The sequence below is a fragment of the Polyodon spathula genome, chromosome 8, assembly GCF_017654505.1.
Source record: "Polyodon spathula isolate WHYD16114869_AA chromosome 8, ASM1765450v1, whole genome shotgun sequence".
Taxonomy (NCBI): domain Eukaryota; kingdom Metazoa; phylum Chordata; class Actinopteri; order Acipenseriformes; family Polyodontidae; genus Polyodon; species Polyodon spathula.
Window position 1 is genome coordinate 31721893 of NC_054541.1, and position 19351 is coordinate 31741243.

General features: G+C 37.0%; 1 protein-coding gene across 1 annotated transcript; it reads right to left on the bottom strand.

The window, feature by feature from the left end:
- Positions 1-13758: 13758 nt before the first annotated feature.
- Positions 13759-16476, bottom strand: fezf1 (FEZ family zinc finger 1). The gene is made up of 4 exons (XM_041258533.1): positions 15410-16476; positions 15165-15299; positions 14734-14866; positions 13759-14192 (listed from the first exon to the last, which is right to left on the bottom strand). Exons 1-4 carry the CDS (start codon positions 16199-16201, stop codon positions 13939-13941), a joined length of 1314 nt encoding a protein of 437 aa, XP_041114467.1. The 5' UTR covers positions 16202-16476; the 3' UTR covers positions 13759-13938.
- Positions 16477-19351: the final 2875 nt, after the last annotated feature.

Below are 19351 nucleotides of genomic sequence, written 5' to 3' on the forward strand. Positions count from 1 at the left end.
TACATATTACATTAAAACGAAAACACACACACACACACACACACACACACACACATTATATATATATATATATATATATATATATATATATATATAGAGAGAGAGAGAGAGAGAGAGAAGAGAGAGAGAGAGAGTACCAGTCAAATGTTTGAGTACACTTGCTGAAAACTAGGTTTTTTTCATAATTGACAGTGTTTTACATCATATACGTTTCTGTAAATACTTGAAAATGAAAACACATGTTACAGTATACAAAACAAAACATAAGGAGTATCAAAGCAATGTTCAAGAAAATTGAAAAGTGTCCTTAAATCTTGGATTCCTCAAAATAGCCACCCTTTGCCTTAATAACAGCCTCACAAACACGAGGCTGGAGACTGGGCAGGCCAGGTCATTAGACTGAGTTGTCCTTCACTTTCCTTCTTCGCCAGATAGTTCTTCCACAACTTTTAGGTGTGTTTTGGGTTATTATATTGCTGAAGAATGAAGGACTGCCCAACTAGCCGTAATCCTGATGGAATGGCATGCCTCTGAAGTATGCTATGATAGCCATGCTGGTTGAGCTTGCCGTGGACTTGGTAAAGATCACCAACTCTGTCACCAGCAAAGCAACCCCAGACCATGACACTGCCTCCTCCATGCTTGACAGTGGGAACCACACATGCAGAACTCATGCGCTCACCCTCTGCGTCTTACAAATACTCGGTGGTTTGACCCAAAATGTTCAAATTTTGACTCAGCGGTCCATAAGACCGACTTCCACTCCTCAAACGTCCAGTTTCTGTGTTTTTTGGCCCAGGCGAGTCTCTTCCTCTTATTCTGCACTCTTAACAATGGTTTCTTTGCAGCAACTCTTCCAGTTAAGCCAGCTTCACACAATCTCCTCTGAACAATTGATGTTGAAACATCTGTACTTCTAGTAGCATTTAGCTGAGTGTAATAAAAAAAAAAGTGTGTTCTAGAAAGTTCTAGAAATGCGTTCGAGTTCATCTGTGCCCTTGCCCTATAATAACCCCGTATCTTATATAACTTGTTTTTGTCACGTTTATATAACTTGTTTTTGTTAGAATGTTCTAGGGAAAGGAATGGTTTATTCAGAGGGCCGAGCCTCGAGGGAGTGATCTGGCCAATTACTCTCTCGCATGCAAAAGCCTAACTTGGGAAGTTATAAAGGACGGGGTTCTCCCCTGCTCTGATGAGAGTCAGCCGTGAGGATTAGCGCGCAGTCCTGCTCGGTAATTTCTTGGAGACAGCTGCTTTCTCTTACCAGGGTCAAAGGGCTCTCCCGATCCGCTTGGAAGGGTAAGAATTTGTTCAGTTGCGTCTCATGGATTGTATTGATCTGTGATTAATATAATCTTTGTATGTAACCTTGTTGGGTTGTGTCCCGTTAGGGATATCGTTATTCGCAGTATAGCATCTGTGTATGTAACTGCGTGTGTGTGTGTGTGTGTGTGAAATAATAAAGGACCTTTTAAAATTACTCTGTGAAGTAATTGTCTTATTTACTTCCACATCAACTTCCTTTTAAATTTCAAGTAATTAAAATTCACACAACACTGAGCTTGTATTTCAGGGGCAGTTAATCACCGGTTTTGCAGACTTGGCTTACCTGACCTCACCCTTGGCTTACCTGACCTTGTTATCCTCACGAGTGCCAGTTTCTTCAAATTGTTTGGTCTTGGCCACAGCAGTTACAGACACTTACAAAGTTCTTGCGATTTGTCTTAAAGTTTGACCTTCATTTCTTAAAGTAATTAAAGACTGTCTTTTTCCCATTTTTGCCATTTTCTGCTCGCTTACATTCAGGAATGACAAACTTGTGCCTATGCTACCTATATTTTTAGTAATCATGGACCCTCACCTGTTAACAATAATTGGTGACAAAAGGTTAATTAGGTAACATGCTAGTTAACTCAGAGAACATCTAACAAAGACACTTTTATACTTAGGCCAGTGTTCTAACACCGTGTTATACACATTTCAGACTTTTAACTGACTTGGGCTTCAGACTGAAATCCCCTTGCTTTGGGTGACCATTTAATTGAAATTGACAAGATTTACATTTTCATTTAAAAATTAAATTTTTAATGCAATTCATGTATGATTATCAGCTTATATAAATACACGTATCATATAATGAAATAATAAGTATTTATAGACAAGTTTATACAGTGGCTTGCGAAAGTATTGACCCCCCTTGGCATTTTTCCTATTTTGTTGCCTTACAACCTGGAATTAAAATGGATTTTTGGGGGTTTGTATCATTTGATTTACACAGCATGCCTACCACTTTGAAGATGCAAAATATTTTTTATTGTGAAACAAACAAGAAATAAGAAAAAAAAAACAGAAAAAACTTGAGCGTGCATAAGTATTCACCCCCCCAAAGTCAATACTTTGTAGAGCCACCTTTTGCAGCAATTACAGCTGCAAGTCTCTTGGGGTATGTATCTATAAGCTTAGCACATCTAGCCACTGGGATTTTTGCCCATTCTTCAAGGCAAAACTGCTCCAGCTCCTTCAAGCTGGATGGGTTCCGCTGGTGTACAGCAATCTTTAAGTCATACCACAGATTCTCAATTGGATTGAGGTCTGGGCTTGACTAGGCCATTCCAAGACATTTAAATGTTTCCCCTTAAACCACTCAAGTGTTGCTTTAGCAGTATGCTTAGGGTCATTGTCCTGCTGGAAGGTGAACCTCCGTCCCAGTCTCAAATCTCTGGAAGACTGAAACAGGTTTCCCTCAAGAATTTCCCTGTATTTAGCGCCATCCATCATTCCTTCAATTCTGACCAGTTTCCCAGTCCCTGCCAATGAAACATCCCCACAGCATGATGCTGCCACCACCATGCTTCACTGTGGGGATGGTGTTCTCGGGGTGATGAGAGGTGTTGGGTTTCGCCAGACATAGTGTTTTCCTTGATGGCCAAAAAGCTCAATTTTAGTCTCATCTGACCACAGTACCTTCTTCCATATGTTTGGGGAGTCTCCCACATGCCTTTTGGCGAACACCAAACGTGTTTGCTTATTTTTTTCTTTAAGCAATGGCTTTTTTCTGGCCACTCTTCCGTAAAGCCCAGCTCTGTGGAGTGTACGGCTTAAAGTGGTCCTATGGGCGGCCCTCTCTTGCCAGGTTTGTTGTGGTGCCATATTCTTTCCATTTTTTAATAATGGCTTTAATGGTGCTCCATGGGATGTTCAAAGTTTCGGATATTTTTTTATAACCCAACCCTGATCTGTACTTCTCCACAACTTTGTCCCTGACCTGTTTGGAGAGCTCCTTGGTCTTCATGGTGCCGCTTGCTTGGTGGTGCCCCTTGCTTAGTGGTGTTGCAGACTCTGGGGCCTTTCAGAACAGGTGTATATATACTGAGATCATGTGACAGATCATGTGACACTTAGATTGCACACAGGTGGACTTTATTTAACTAATTATGTGACTTCTGAAGGTAATTGGTTGCACCAGATCTTATTTAGAGGCTTAATAGCAAAGGGGGTGAATACATATGCAAGCACCACTTTTCTTGAATTTTTTGAAACAAGTTATTTTTTTCATTTCACTTCACCAATTTGGACTATTTTGTGTATGTCCATTACATGAAATCCAAATAAAAATCCATTTTAATTCCAGGTTGTAAGGCAACAAAATAGGAAAAATGCCAAGGGGATCAATACTTTCGCAAGCCACTGTACAGTTAAAAGCATAGATAATCATGAAAAACCTGGTTTCAAGCAGGTGCACTCAAACTTTTGACTGGTACTGTATATATATATATATATATATATATATATATATATATATATATATATATATATATATATATATATATATATATATATATATAAAGTAAAAATACAAGTCACAGACAGTAAAAAAGTTCAGTCTTAATGGTAACAGTGAGGTTCCTGGAAATGTCTACCAGCATGTTTATCCTTTACTCAGTCTTTGATAAGGCCACCCTGAGATCATGCTCTGGCCTCATCGATTTCTGTACTTGTTCTTCAAGTATGACAATGTTGAGAATCCAGATTCACACAGGTAAGTGGATCCAAATTGCAAAAGAATGTTTATGGCTTTTTTAGCCAAGCACGAAAAGGTTTCCTGCTGCAGAAACAGATGGGAAATCCAGAATTCACTTATTGTCTTTGCTTCAGAAAGCATTTTGCTGCTGCCATTAGCTTGCATTGATACTAATGCTTCCATCTCAGTCATACTTAAACCCAACTCTGAGGATGTTGCTGCCAGTAAGGGGAACCTTACCCACTGAAACTTGCCAAAGTTTTCAGGAAAGATTCTTAAAATTCTCCTGCAGGCTTGTAAGGTACTCCAGTATGTCCCATTTTACATTTTCTGCAAGAGAATTGCCATTTCCTTCAAGAAAGGCAGAAAGTACAGGGAAGATAGCATATTCTCCCAGTACCAGTCTAGAATGCTAAAATTTCAGGCATGCCACAAACCCTTAAATGGAGTCTTGAAGAGACAGAACATTGGACTCCATGCCTTGAAGACCCAAGTTTAACTAATTTAATTTTCTGTATATGTCCACCAAATATGCAAACCTTGACAACCAACTGATATCAAGAAATAGGCCTGGAAAGTCAGACTTATCTTTATCCAAAAAAGCTTGCACTTCCCCCCTCAGTTCCCAAAGTCTATCCAGCACCCTCCCCCTGGACAGCCATCTGACCTCTGTATGGAAGGGTTAACCCTAACCCTAATCCTAACCCTAACCCTCCCTCTAGACAGCCATCTGACCTCTGTATGGAACAACAAATGTTCATGGGCTGCCCCCATTTCCTTACAAAGAGCACCGAACAACCTGGCTTGCACTGGATGTCTCTTAGTCAGGTTTACTATTTTGACAACTGAATCTAAACCTTCTCCCAGATTTAATTGCAATGACTTGGATGCCAGGTGCTCTCTGTACAATGTGCAATGGGTCACTGTTACATCAGGTGCAAGTTTTCTAGCATGAGCAATAAAGCCTGATTTATAACCCACCATACTCTTGGCACCATCTGTACAGATCCCGACGCAGTCACGCCATTCCAAGTACATGTTCTTCAAGTTTGAATCCACTAACCTGAAAATGTCCTCAACCTTAGTGGTCTTATCTTAGTGATCACAAAAAAGAAATTCCTCTTGAATATCTCCATCACTCACAAACCTTACAAATAACATTACCTGAGGCAGTCCAACATCAGTTGATTCGTCCAACTGAAGAGCAAATCTTTTGTATTTCTGTATTTTCTCTGCAACAGCTTTCTGAATATCACATGACATATCCTGAATCCTTTTTCTTACTGTATCATCGGAGAAGGGGATTGAATCCACCTTCCTGGTTGCTGCTTCACCTAACAGACTTTTACAGATGTCCTTAACACAAGGCTTGATAAGATCCTTTCATATAGTGTGCAGTTTCTTCTCCTTTGCAATACGCAGACTAAAAACAAACCACAATCCTTAGTACCGTACTAAAGCTGGAGATCAGCTAGTCCCCAACTTTGTTCCATTTCTTTTTTTGTTGCAATTGTTATTAAGTTAGTACGCAGCTGGGGATGATCCTGAGATAGTACTGTGCTAGCTGGTACACAGCTCCGTACTAACTCTGCAAGTTCGTTGCAATTTTTATTTTTTTTATAAAACATTAGGAAAAAAACATTATATTATGGCTTTTATGGGACACTGTTGCCTGCTAGATCATATTGCTATGGTAAACACACTGTAGGTGGCACTGTTACTAATCTTGTTATGATATTGCTGTTAACCCCCGGATGTAGTGGAGTTGAGAGGAAAGTGTTCAGAGTACAACGAGTGATGGGGAGTAATAAACCAGCTTGAGTGTTAGCAGCGCGTCTTCTCTATTTTGCTTTACCCTCGTTTGTTCCAATTATACCACATACACAATTACCTTGTTATTATTGTTGTTATTATTAGTAGTAGTATGTATTTTGCTGATGCTTTTTTCCAAGAAGATTTACTATTTATGGTTACAATTATTAAAATATGATACATTACGTATAAACAAAGACGATTATAATGTTTCCACATTGCAAGTTACAGTTTAATAATAATATAGTAGTGGGGTATATGCAGTAAAATGATACACTGCAAGTGAAGTACAGCACATGAAGTGCAGAAATAAAATGCAGGCCGATGCTTAGAATTAAGTGTTTTTTTTTTTTTTTTTTTTTGCTGTTGTCGTTGTTTTTATTGTTCGACTATAGTTATATGTGAAATATTAGAACGTGGCTACATTTTGTATTCTGGTTGTTTATGCTACAGTTGTACTCTGTGAGATATTTAAGTAGCATGTTAATATATTTCTGAAAGCTAATAACACCCCCCACCCCCAGTTTGGCCTGTGTAACATATTGAATGGGGGTTGCTCAAAAAATCAAAAAATATGTTTTAATTTGATTTCATTTATTTTAGTATTCCTCACAAATTGTTTTTAATAAATACTACAAGACCCACAATCGTTGCCCCTTGTCAGTAAATTGGAAAGAGACAAGACTCCTTGAAAATCCTAAAGTGGAAAACAGTTGTTTCAGTTGTGTTTCAGTAGGGGGCTCCCTGAGTGTGCCTTATAGCCTGGAGGTCGCCAGTTCAAGTCCAGGCTATTCTACTGCCGTGGACGGGAGTTCCTCGGGGGCAGCACACAATTGGCCGAGCGCTGCCTGGGTGGGGAGGGCTTAGGTCGGCCAGGGTGTCCTCGGCTCACCACAGACCAGCAATCCCTGTAGCCTGGCTGGGCGCCTGTGGGCCTGCCTGTAAGCTGCCCAGAACTGCGTGGTCCTCCAACGCTGTAGCTCTGAGGTAGCTGCATGGCAGGCCTGCAGAGTGAAAACAAGCAGTCGGCTGAATGCACACATTTCACAGGACGTGTCTGTCTTCGTCTCTCCCAAGTCAGCGCAGGGATGGCAGTGGTGAGCTGGGTTGAAATAAAAAAATGTGGGCTTTCCAAATTGGGGAGAAAACAAGAAAAAATAATTTGCAATTCAAAATTAAAAATTAAAAAATATATGTATATATGTAAAGGCTGTAAAGATTTATAGAAGTTCAAATATATTTACAGTATTTTTTGCAGAGGTGGTTGGTACATGTATGTAATATTACTGAAGATTAATGTAATTTACAAATATATTTAAACAGAAGAGAATAATAATACAAAATTATAATAACAAGAGGTGTGTGGTAGGTCTAATATACTGTACACAAAGTACTTATTAACCCTTTGAATCCAGGTGTTGTCCCTGAACACCACCATTTTTTTTACCAGTATTTTTGTTCACACAAAATACATCTTGCTGAACAAGCAATAGTAAATAAAATAGTAACTAAAAAACATGAGGGGAAGTGATATGTCCTATGTGTTTAGGTCTGTCATTTTATTAATAGTTGTAAATCTGTTTCTCATTATTTTGTGATGTCTTTTAAATATGTACAGTACTTTGAAGTGTTTCTGACACAAAAAGCTCTTTAAAAATAACATGCTGTTGCTGTTGTCCTGTCACTTCAGCTTGGGACATTTAACTGCACGTCGCACCTTGCCAGGTTAGACCCATTCTTCCAATAAATCAAGTTTGCAGATCATCTGTAGTAGACATTGTTTTTGCAAAGCACCAAGTTTTGTGAAGGACACAACTTCACAATATTTTGAAGCTGAAGGTTTGAAACGCTGGCCCTTTCAAACACACCCCTTGGACTTGTAAAACATTACAGACGTTTTTCTCAGTTAGTATTTTGTTAATTGCTCCGTTAATCATACCTGTCACCCATTTCCATGTTTATGTATGTGCAATTTTACATTATGTGCAATAGTAACATGCATGGACCTTGAAGACACTGCTGAGGCAAAACAAACAGTGAGGCAAGCAATCTGAGAACTTTCTTTAACCTAGCACACTACCATATATATGTATATATATATATATATATATATATATATATATATATATATATATATATATATATATATATATATAATATAAATAAATGAAAATACATGTTTACTATAAGATATGTTCCTTTCAAATAGAAACACATTGCTGGTAAAAGTGCATGACAGGTGAGAATTATGGATTATTGTTTTTAGTAACTTTAAGCCTAAACATTTTTAGCTCAAAATTTTGGTGTTGTGGATACGCATACCTTTCACCCCTCCTTTGTGTTTTATAACTGTACTGTATAAAGTAATAAGCCATTGTGACAATGTGAGGGGCAGGCTGGTCACTGGCTTCTTGGCTCGTGCAAGTCTCGGCAGGAGCAGCTTGGATGTTCCAGGGGTGCCGTGCTGTCAGTGATTTGCTTGAACAGGGGGCTGAGGGGTGGGCCTCAGGCAGGGCCGTATTATGGGGCGGGCTTACAGGGCCCCCAGAAAACTAGGGGCCCCATAATTATGATCTTACATATTTCATCTTCCATTTGTTTTATTTACAGAGCATGTGTACATCACTGCAAGACTAGTAAATACTGTTCACAATTTTTATTTAATAACACTTGACAGCCCCCTCTCTTGAAAATGGCTTAAGTGTTTTTGATATGTGACCTGCCTGTTTTTACAAGACAGCTGTGAAGTAGATGACAAAAACGACGAGGAGCAAGATGGCCCATGGAGCTGGTAATATTGAGAAACTGCAGGCAAAAGAAAAATGCATTCAGAGCTGCTCAACAAAAGGTACATTTTTCTAGTCTGTGCCAAGGGCCCGTGAGTTCTTAATCCGGCCCTGGCCTCAGGAGCGTCCGACCAAACAAAAAAGACGGCGCGCTACAAACCCGGGTTGCTTGAGGTAATGGTGCAGGATTACTCTCGGGGAGAGAGAGAGAGAGAGAGAGAGAGAGAGAGAGAGAGAGAGAGAGAGAGAGAGAGAGAGAGAGAGAGAGAGAGAGAGAAACAAACAGCCAGCCCTTTATGTTCAGGAGTGAAAGCCTAAACCAGCCAGGAAATAAATTACCCTGATATTGCAATCCGAGTCGCTGTGTGTAAAACTGGCACTCGTCAGTGCCATAGAGTAGGGTTAGTTTAGGGGGTAGTTTAGTTTGGTCACCTTTATTTTATAGCTTTGTTTTAAAAAAGTGCTTTTGTTTTGCAATTCTGTATTGCCATTTTCTTTCACCTTTGTTTACACTCTTGTTAGTTTATGTGCCCAGGAGTTTACCATTGCTGGTACAGTCACGTGATTTGCACTTCGTTATTCCACTCTGCCCTAGGCCCTACCATTGTTGGTACGCTAGGGACAGTACCGTGCAATAGCACCTGCCATAATTATGTAAATAAGACAGTGCGCCTGTGCAGCATGTAAAAAGAAATCACACCTGTCACAACCTCTTGTGAAAGACAATAATTATAATTTAATGTAAGAGTCAAAAAAAATTCCAGTGCTACTACTGAGGCCTTGAGGTCCTTCAGCAGAGCATTAATAAAGGAGCACTCAAATTGAGAACCTCCTATCCAGTTTTAAAGACACAATGAAGTCATAAAAAGTAGAAGAAACAGCTGCAAGGCTGGAGGAAATAAAAGCACAAGCACTCTTAAGAATGTGTTTATTAACATAATGTGGATACAGATGGAATGGATAACCTTGAAGAAAAGCTGAATAGTTAAAAGGCACTGTGCAATAAAGACATAACATGGGTCTCAAATGAACAACACTACCTTAATATTTTATGTTGGCCATATAGTTTGAATCCTTAATCACGGTCTGTTGCATTTTCTTTTTCTTTCTTGTTTCGCTGTGATTAGGTTTACAATGTTCCAATGTATTTTCTCTGACCAATGTCTTGCTATTGATGGGGTAGATAGAATAACAGCGAGAGATGGTATAGGCTCAGACATTTAATAGAAGATATGTGTGCAGTATCTTTGAAATGGTTTCTGATGAAGAAGGGAGGGAGGTCTGCCTGTTTTGAACACTCACGTCTCCAGGGCTGCTGTTTTTTTTGATCAAGCTGCTGTAGTCCGTCCACTGCTTTTTTACTTGATCCCATGTTATGGCCCTCCTTTCGCTAGCAGCACTCATTTTATTTTCAATAGCAGTCCATTCCACCCTCTTCTCAAAAACGCGACACGGTTGATAATTTTACAAGATAATATTATACTTAATAATTTATAATTGCTGTCGCAGTATCTATAACCTAACTGCTATAATGATTTTTTTTTTTTTTTTTTGCTGTTTGGGCAGATGCAATTGCAGATTTTGGTATATTTGTCTAAAACACAACACACTACTTCCCTTAATAAATCGGTTGATTATATTTTTTTAACTATGTCGCGTGTGTTCTACTCTATTTAAAAACATTCACTTAAATATTATATTAGCCTTATTAAATAATAATTAATTAGTCTCTGTAACACAATGCTGTGTTTATAGTGCAGTTCCAAACATGTCATTTACATAGGGATAATAAAATTACACATACTGTGTAGATAAAGAGGTGTTCGGTCATTTAAACAAAACAACCCCCCCCCCCCCCCCCCCCCCGAAAATATTAATAACAAATCTGTATCTGCACCATAGCGGTACGCTATATTACCCGCTTGTTTTGCCCCATTTACTCCCTTAGACGTCTTGCTCACTAAATATCGAGGTATCCCTAGATATGATAGCACACCCTGTTTGAAAAAACACTAAAGATTTTAGTGAGCGAGCCGTACCCCATGAGTAGCTTAACCCCAAAGTGTAGCCCATTATAACCAATACAGATCGCATGGGGGCACGTCATTTGATGCCCCATTTACCCACCTTAGACGCCTTGCTCACTAAATATCTAGGTATCCATAGATAGGTTATCACCCCCTCTGTAAAAACACTAAAGATTTTAGTGAGCAAGTTGTACCCCACGAGAGGCAGCACCCCAAAGTGTAACCAATAAAAATGCATAGGAATCCCTTTTCTCTTACTTGCTGATAAACGGGGTAATATAGCGTACCGCTATGGTGCAGATACAGATTTGTTATTAATATTTTCGTTTTTTTTTTTGTTTGTTTTTGTTGTTGTTGTTGTTGTTTTTAAAGAAGGAGCGATTTTTTTTTTGTTTAAAATAGTAGCAATATATTAATTGAACAAGATGTGTAATGCGTTAAAACACATTAAAAGGACACGCTGCTTTGTCAGCTACACCGCGAATAAGGAACCGGGAATAAGGAACCAACTTGCAGATGGTACTACGGCTCGGGACGCCTAACTCCAATCGCGGTCATTTACCACACTAATAATATTTCTTCTACCATACACACGCTTTATGAAATATAAAAACCACAAATTGTTTTGCTTACTCACTTAAAACCGAAAGCTGTTGCAGGGATATCAAAACATGATTTTTCATATATTTTTATTGTTTGCATATACTGGTGAGCAATTTTGTTAACACCAATATCAATGATCATTTTTAAACATGTACAATTTGATCATTGAATACACATATTAAAGGGATGTTAATCAATGCTTTCAAATCTATCTTCTTACCTCCAACATCCTGTTCATTGGCCAGGAGCCCTATTTGCTCAAGATGTTTTTACTATTCCTCTCAGATGTTATTAAAAAAAAAGTACAATATTTTCATAGTTACAACTAATATGAAAAATAGTGTAACATATAGCAGAATTCTAGTTAGCTCAATATTGCACTGTTGTGGCCATAGCCATACTTGTATAGAGTAACGTCCAGATGACATCAAAGTGGAAAGGGCTCGTTGAGAAAAAAACAGCACTTTTCAAGCATCACATTTCTTGAAAAGCATTGTTGACAATATTTCTATGACTGAGAAAAGGGCACTTTGGGGGTATAAGGGCAGGAAGGCAAGGGTTTAAGCCCCCGTGCATGTCATTGCCTGTGTGTGTGTGTGTGTGTGTGTGTGTGTTATATTTTTTTTTCCCCCATGAAATCACTATATTCAATGCAAGCTGGTTTCTGTCTAGTTCCTTTATTTTTCTTATGTGAGGACTGGTTAGCACGAAATGAATATTACAATATTAAAATACAGCTGAAGATTGTTCTGTAACTCCATGCTTTTAATGAACACCAGACTGCTATCGGTTGGCTTATAAAAATGACGTTAATTAAATTATATTTAATAATATTTGTATTACCGTACATACATTTGGAATATTAATATCCTTAATATCGGTGTTACACAAAGTTGCCACAAGATGGAGACCTTTTCTTTCTCACGGGCGTCCAGGGCGAGAAAGGCGAACATGAATTGATAAAAGATTTGTATGAGCAAACGTTTTAAATCAATGACCACTGTATACCAAACACATGTTATCAATCGAATTGACCTAAATTCTGAAAATAATTCTGTAATGATTGTAAAATATGTTTACACATTATTCTGCTGTTTATGACCTGTGGTTGGCTTTTTAACATCGGTCAACAAGTTTTCTGAAAACGTTATTTAATAGTGTAATCAAGCCACGAATTAAAGCTTTGTGAATATGGCCATCGTATGGCGATTCTGGTCTTAATTCGGTATCATTTGGTCCTGGTGAATCTTTTGCAGTTTGTCAGAGCAACTCTTCAATGAAGTTAAATCAGTGTGCAGTACGGATTTTATTCCAATTTAAAATGCGCCCTCTTATCGACTTTCTCTTACTCGATAATATAACAAAATAGAAAATTGTATTTAAAAAAAAAGGATGTGCTTAAAGATAGGGATACAAATAAGAATCACTTTGAAGTGAACATAGTTGTCTTGTTTAAGATATAGCACATGTGTTTTTTGTTTGGTTACTGTTTTTGTCATTATTATTATTATTATTATTATTATTATTATTATTATTATTATTATTATTATTATTATTGGTATGTAATAATAATAATAATAATAATAATAATAATAATAATAATAATAGATATTCCAAATGTATGCAATAACATTTCGCAGTTTTACCACTTTGTACATTTGTCAGAATTCTGAATTCATTGTAAATGTTAATGCGTAGGACTATTATTATATGCTAAAAGAACCCTAAAAAAGTAACATATGTTATGTAAACATACAATTAGGCCTATATAATACCATTAGCCTTTTTTTTTTTTTAAATAAAAAGTATTTGCATTAAAAAAAAGTCTCGGTAATCTTGTTACAATAAACTATACTGTGCAGCTACAGTCTTAGGCAAAAAGTTTTTTTTTTTTTTTAATTGTATTTAAATTATAAATTAGTGGATCATACTAAACACACAAACAAATACTCAAACAAATTGCTTTCTTAGTTCCGAGCTGCTCCAGCATCGCTTGCACGCGTCGAGAAGCCAGTGACCAGCCTGTCCCTCACCTTGGCACAATGGCTTATTACTTTCTACAGTACAGTTATAAAACGCAAAGGATAAATGAAAGGTATGCATATCCACAACACCAAAATTTAACATTTCAAAATGAGTATCAGAGACATTCTAAGGTTATTATTATTTATTTTCACCAAAACATTTCTTTTGTCAGAATAGACTGATACGCATTTTTTTTCCTGCAGATACATTGCATATATATTTATAAAAAAATAAAATATAAACAAAAACAAAATAAACAACAATCAAGCATTTATAACATACCAGTGTCACCACAACAGTAAATATATTCATACATTAAAATATTCCTAAATAGTTCTATAAAGATACAAATAAATTCAAATAAATATGACAAGGCTTTTTTACATCCTTAAACCTGAGAAGGAAAAATAATCAAATTCTTTCGTGAAGCGTTCTTAATTGTGTGTGTGTGTGTGTGTGTGTGTGTGTGTGTGTGTGTGTGTGTGTGTGTGTGTGTGTGTGTGTGTGTGTGTGTGTGTGTTTAAAAAACAAGTAGTCTTTAGTCAAGAAATAGCTCACATAAACCAAAATGTTGCATGCAAAGGTGAATCTTGAAATCAGCTATACACACTACAGCGTGCAGGATATTTCCCGCGAACCGGATATTTCACTGACTTTGGCTCTATTCTCCATTCAAATTGTCCGTAGAAGTGGATTGAGCTCCAGGGCAACTGTTATGCAGCTTCCTGATATGTTTCTTCAAGTCAAAGTTCCGACAGAATCCTTTCCCGCAGGTTGGACAGGTGAAGGGTTTTTTGTCGTTGTGGGTGTGCATATGGAAAGTCAGGTTGTAAACTTGATGGAAAGCCTTGTTACAAATATTGCACTTGAACTGCTTTTCCCCGCTGTGTGTCAGTTTGTGGTTTTTGTAGTTGCCTATAAATTTAAGCACATGAACACAAAACGTAAGCACAACTTATTCATGCTCATTTATACTATATACATTAAGTATACCTTTACAGTTTGCACGAGATATATTCAAAATAAATATTATTAGATAGATAGATAGATAGATAGATAGATAGATAGATAGATTTTACTTTTTGAAAAAACTTTATTTATCAATTAAATAGAATACACAAAATCAATATTTATAAAACAGCCTTTGAACTTTCAAATATTTTAAAAGAACAACTTTTGTCCACACAATAGTCAATTAAATCTAGCTCTAACATTAACACCTATGAGGTACGTTTTAGTTATTATTATTATTATTATTATTATTATTATTATTATTATTATTATTATTATTTTATTATTATTATTATTTTACCTAAATAAAACATGGTTCTCTTTTAAAATGATAAAGTTAAAAAAACTTGCTCACGCTTGTACAGCACAGTATTCAGTTAATAACAGTTAATAACGCAGGCATTTTATTGAGTACAATATAAAATATCAAACACATTTTTCTCACCTTTCTGGTGAAATCCTTTGCCACAGAATTCACATATAAATGGTTTATACCCTGCATGAATTCGTGTGTGAGTGTTCAGAGTAGAGCTTCGGTTAAACGCTTTCCCACACTGGTTACACTTGTGAGGTTTCTCCTGTTGGAAACAAGGCAGATTAGTACTGCATAGCGAACATTATAAAACATTCTTATCACAACACAAATTAGGGTAAAACGTCCACACACACTGTAGACCATCACACAATTTAAAAACTCAGCGTGGCTGAAGCGTCTGCAGAAATTCCACGCATAGTCTGTACGGAAACATATATATTTGGTAGTCTCTGAATGCGTAAACAGCATTTCGGTGAAACAAAATATATATATATATATATATATATATATATATATATATATATATATATATATATATATATATATATATATATATTTACCTGTGTATGGATGATCTTGTGTCGACAGAGAGTGCTTGCCTGTCGGAAGCCTTTCCCACAGACTTTACAAACAAACGGTCTGGCTCCAGTGTGTACTGGCATATGACGGGTTAAATTGTAATGTGCATTAAATACCTGTAATTAGACAAAAAAAAAAGGCAGAAATGAAAACCAGTGTATTGTGTTATTAAAAAAAAAAACATATAAATAATATAATAAAATTGTGTTCAATTAGAAATACTTGCCTTTCCACAAACTTCACAAGTGAACACCTTGGGTTTATTATTTGGGGATCCGTTGCTAAGTTTGGAGGGGTTTTTAAACAGCTTTTCAGATAGAATCTGTGCACTCTCTTTCATATAGTGCTGGAGCTGGGATTGAGACAAGTCTTTAAAGGCAACCCCAGACGGGTGTCGTTCCACCGAAGGAACAAGTTTGCTTTTCTCCGAAATAAATGTTTTCTGGTGTGGGTTAAGTGGGGAGTTCAAGAGATAGGAAGCCACTGGATGGATGTTAAGAATACTTGCAGGAGGGGGGCATGGGCTGTCTCCACAATTAAGATAGCACAAAGTTCCCATGGTCTGAAACGAAGACTGATTTACCACTCGTGGTCTAAAAAGTTTATACTGTCCTATCGGGGGGGTTACACTTGGCAATTCAGTTTTATAATTTAAGCCAATACTTAACAAATCGTTGGAATTATAAGAAGACGTATCTAAATGGTGCTTTCTTGGTTCTGATCCAGTGATGCTAAATTTGTGAGCAGCTTCATAAGCCAATGGAACAAACGGTATCATGCAAGGAAGTGTGGTGGAGTTCATGCGAAGAACTTGCTTTGGGTCTGTCTTGGTCGTGGGTGTTTGAAATAAGTTCGGAAGCGGCACCGACTTCGGTTCTGGGGTCCTTGCCATAATCCTTTCAATAGAGAAAGCAAGAGGTTTCGAGGTGCTGATCATGTTGTATCCAGCTGATAAATGTTCTCGCATTGAAGGTGAACCGAAGATTGACGGTGTCGTATGGTAAAGAACACTGTCCATGTCTTTAAATCCACTTCTTGGTTGATATGTCTCCTTTGTAGACGCCTCTTCTTAATTCACTGACCTGAACGAAAGCACATCATTTGTGGCAACCTGTGTGGATGTCAGCGCATCAGTTCACTTGGCGAAGCGTTGACTCCGGAAAATCCTCACTTATTTCTAAAGATAAAACAATAAAACGTGTTGTGTCAATAACGCAGCAAATATATCGACAGTCGTTACTTTCCAAGAGGAGAAGGTAAACTAGATAATTGCTCAATTCACTTCCATTAGTGAACTTTTTTTTTCACGTCCCTACTGCTATTATTGGTGACTGAAACATACCCGCCCACGGAAGGAGGTGCTCTGTCTTTATTTGTAATCTTCTTGTTCAGCTTAAACCCTTCAGCAAATCTGAAATCTCTCCCCTAGGCTTTAAATGACATCACAAATCACAGAACGCAGATATGAAGAGATCTGTACAAAACCGTTCTCCGATCTTCAGTCTACTGGATACATATATATGACTGAGAATGGAACTAGGTCTACTTCATTACAATACAATTGAATTAGTGAGCAATGACATTAAAAGAAAACAAACACAAAGACCCTATGTAATATTAACATTGCCAATGCGAGTTGGAAGTATTGTTGAAAGAGTGTTTTTACTCATGCATTAAAACGATCACCTGCATTTGAATAAATTAATGCTGATATTATTATTATTATTATTATTATTATTATTATTATATTATTATTATTATTATTATTGTTGTTGTTGTTGATTTGGGGGCCCTACTAAACCTATTGGGGAAAATATTTTGTGTCTTTTATATATGTTCTATTTATTATATGTAGGTTTACAGACTACGTGGCGACCTAATTCAAGCATTCAAAATTCTAAAAGGTATTGACAGTGTGGACACAAGGGACTTTTTCAGCCTGAAAAAAGAAACAAGGACCAGGGGTCACAAATGGAGTTTAGAAAAAGGGGCATTCAGAACAGAAAATAGGAGACACTTTTTTACACAGAGAATTGTGAGGGTCTGGAATCAACTCCCCAGTAATGTTGTTGAAGCTGACACCCTGGGATCCTTCAAGAAGCTGCTTGATGAGATTTTGGGATCAATAAGCTACTAACAACCAAACGAGCAAGATGGGCCGAATGGCCTCCTCTCGTTTGTAAACTTTCTTATGTTCTTATGTTCTTATGTACTTCGATTTTGTTTTATAAACCAGCTTAAATATTTATTTAAGGATTCATATTTCGATTATTCACATAAGACCATTCATATTAATATTAGCCTACTGAATTTCAACAAAAATGTATAACTTTGTTGGATATAAATATTTACGTTTGACTGTCTATATGCTACCTTTCTGGTGTAAACAAAACTGGTACCACTCAGACGTTACACGTTATTTCTCTTGCGTCAGCTGCGTTTTGCCTTTTGCCAGCCCCCCCCCCCCCCATTTATTTTGACTTGGTAAATTGGGATTTCAGGAATGGAATAATCCACTTATTTGTATTATGTAGACTTTATTGTACAATTTATTTTGTTATAACAATTGTATTACAAACAAAAAAAAATACACAATCAAGAAATATTGTTGGCATCATTGAGTTTATTTCTGATAATAAAGTCTGCTGATAGAAACCGGGCATAATGTATATAAAGAAAAAGGAAAGGTTTAGTAAATGCGGTCCACACAAGAATCATAATAACATAACAAGTTTGAACTAGCTGGCCAAAATTATGAGCATGTCACCTTCACATTTTTGCCGGGAGTCGTTAGCATAATTCAGTGATGCAATAGAAAAAGATTTTAACAAACTATATCCGAATGTATGATTCAAGTATTGCTGCGAAAACGTAATACAATGCAGTTCCATAGACTCCAGAACAACTGTAACCTGCCGGACCTACCATACATTCAACGGTCTCAACATGTCATGAAACACAAAGATTTTGCTAAACACTGCTGTCAAGGGGAATGACAAGGTGTTGCAGTTATTTGGACCCAGCGGAAACTACGGCTTAAATATACACATTCAATAGCCGGAGCAGACTGTGCTAATAATGAGAGGGACAGGATAGTTACCCAAGACAATGTGGACCATATTTTCAAGTGAGTGTTTTCAAAGTTCTTTGCATTGCTAATAAAACGAAGATTTTGACAGAATCGACGTGGACTGAGCAGTCATTGTCAGGAAAAGACTGATGAAATACAAATGGAAAAATATTGCAAAGCGTGGTTCTAGAACTTACAGTAACTATTGTGATTGGGTTAATCTTAATATAGATCTGATAAATAACTGAATACTGAAAGCTGAAATGCCGCCTATACTTATGAAATGCCGCCTATACATAGGGATATATATATATTATATATATAATATATATTATATATATATATATATATATATGTGTGTGTGTGTGTGTGTGTGTGTGTGTGTGTGTGTGTGTGTGTGTTAATATACTGGGTTTATATTTTTATATTTTACCTGCTTATAGCATTATCTAGATAACAAGTCAGATCATATTCTGTTTATTTATTTATGTTATGAATAGATATTTTAGATGAAACCCTACCCCTTTTAAAACATTTCAATTAAAAAAATAATATCAAATCCTAATACCAAGATCCTGAATGTCCGCGCAACTATGCTTTCAACAAGCAATACAGGCTAGTGATTGATTTCACTGTGGTGTCTGAAATTACGATATTGAGTTTGACAGTTGTAATAGTAAATATAATGACAAATGCAGTGTTACGCAGACACAGCGACGCAAAATGAGGTGTACAACTGATCAACAGGCTCAAATTGACAATGTTTATTGTTGTTTTCAGTCTGTGGGGGAGGGAACAGTAACAGATGGGGTCTCATAAGACTATAATTGCAGCGTTCTATTTGAAATTCAGCTACCGCCATGCTATTCTGGACAGTATGCTACCTCCATTATTATCGCGAGGGTTCTTAATCGTTTTTAGGAATTAGGGATTGTTTTGTGTTTTGTATTGTAACGCGGACAGATTATTTTCTCTGTTACAAACAACAAAAAATAGTCGTTTGGGCAGATCGTTTCTAATCGCTCTGCCTGACACAAAGTAAATCTATACAGGTGTCATGCTGTGAAATGTCAAGTTTTAAAGATTTTTTTAAAACTG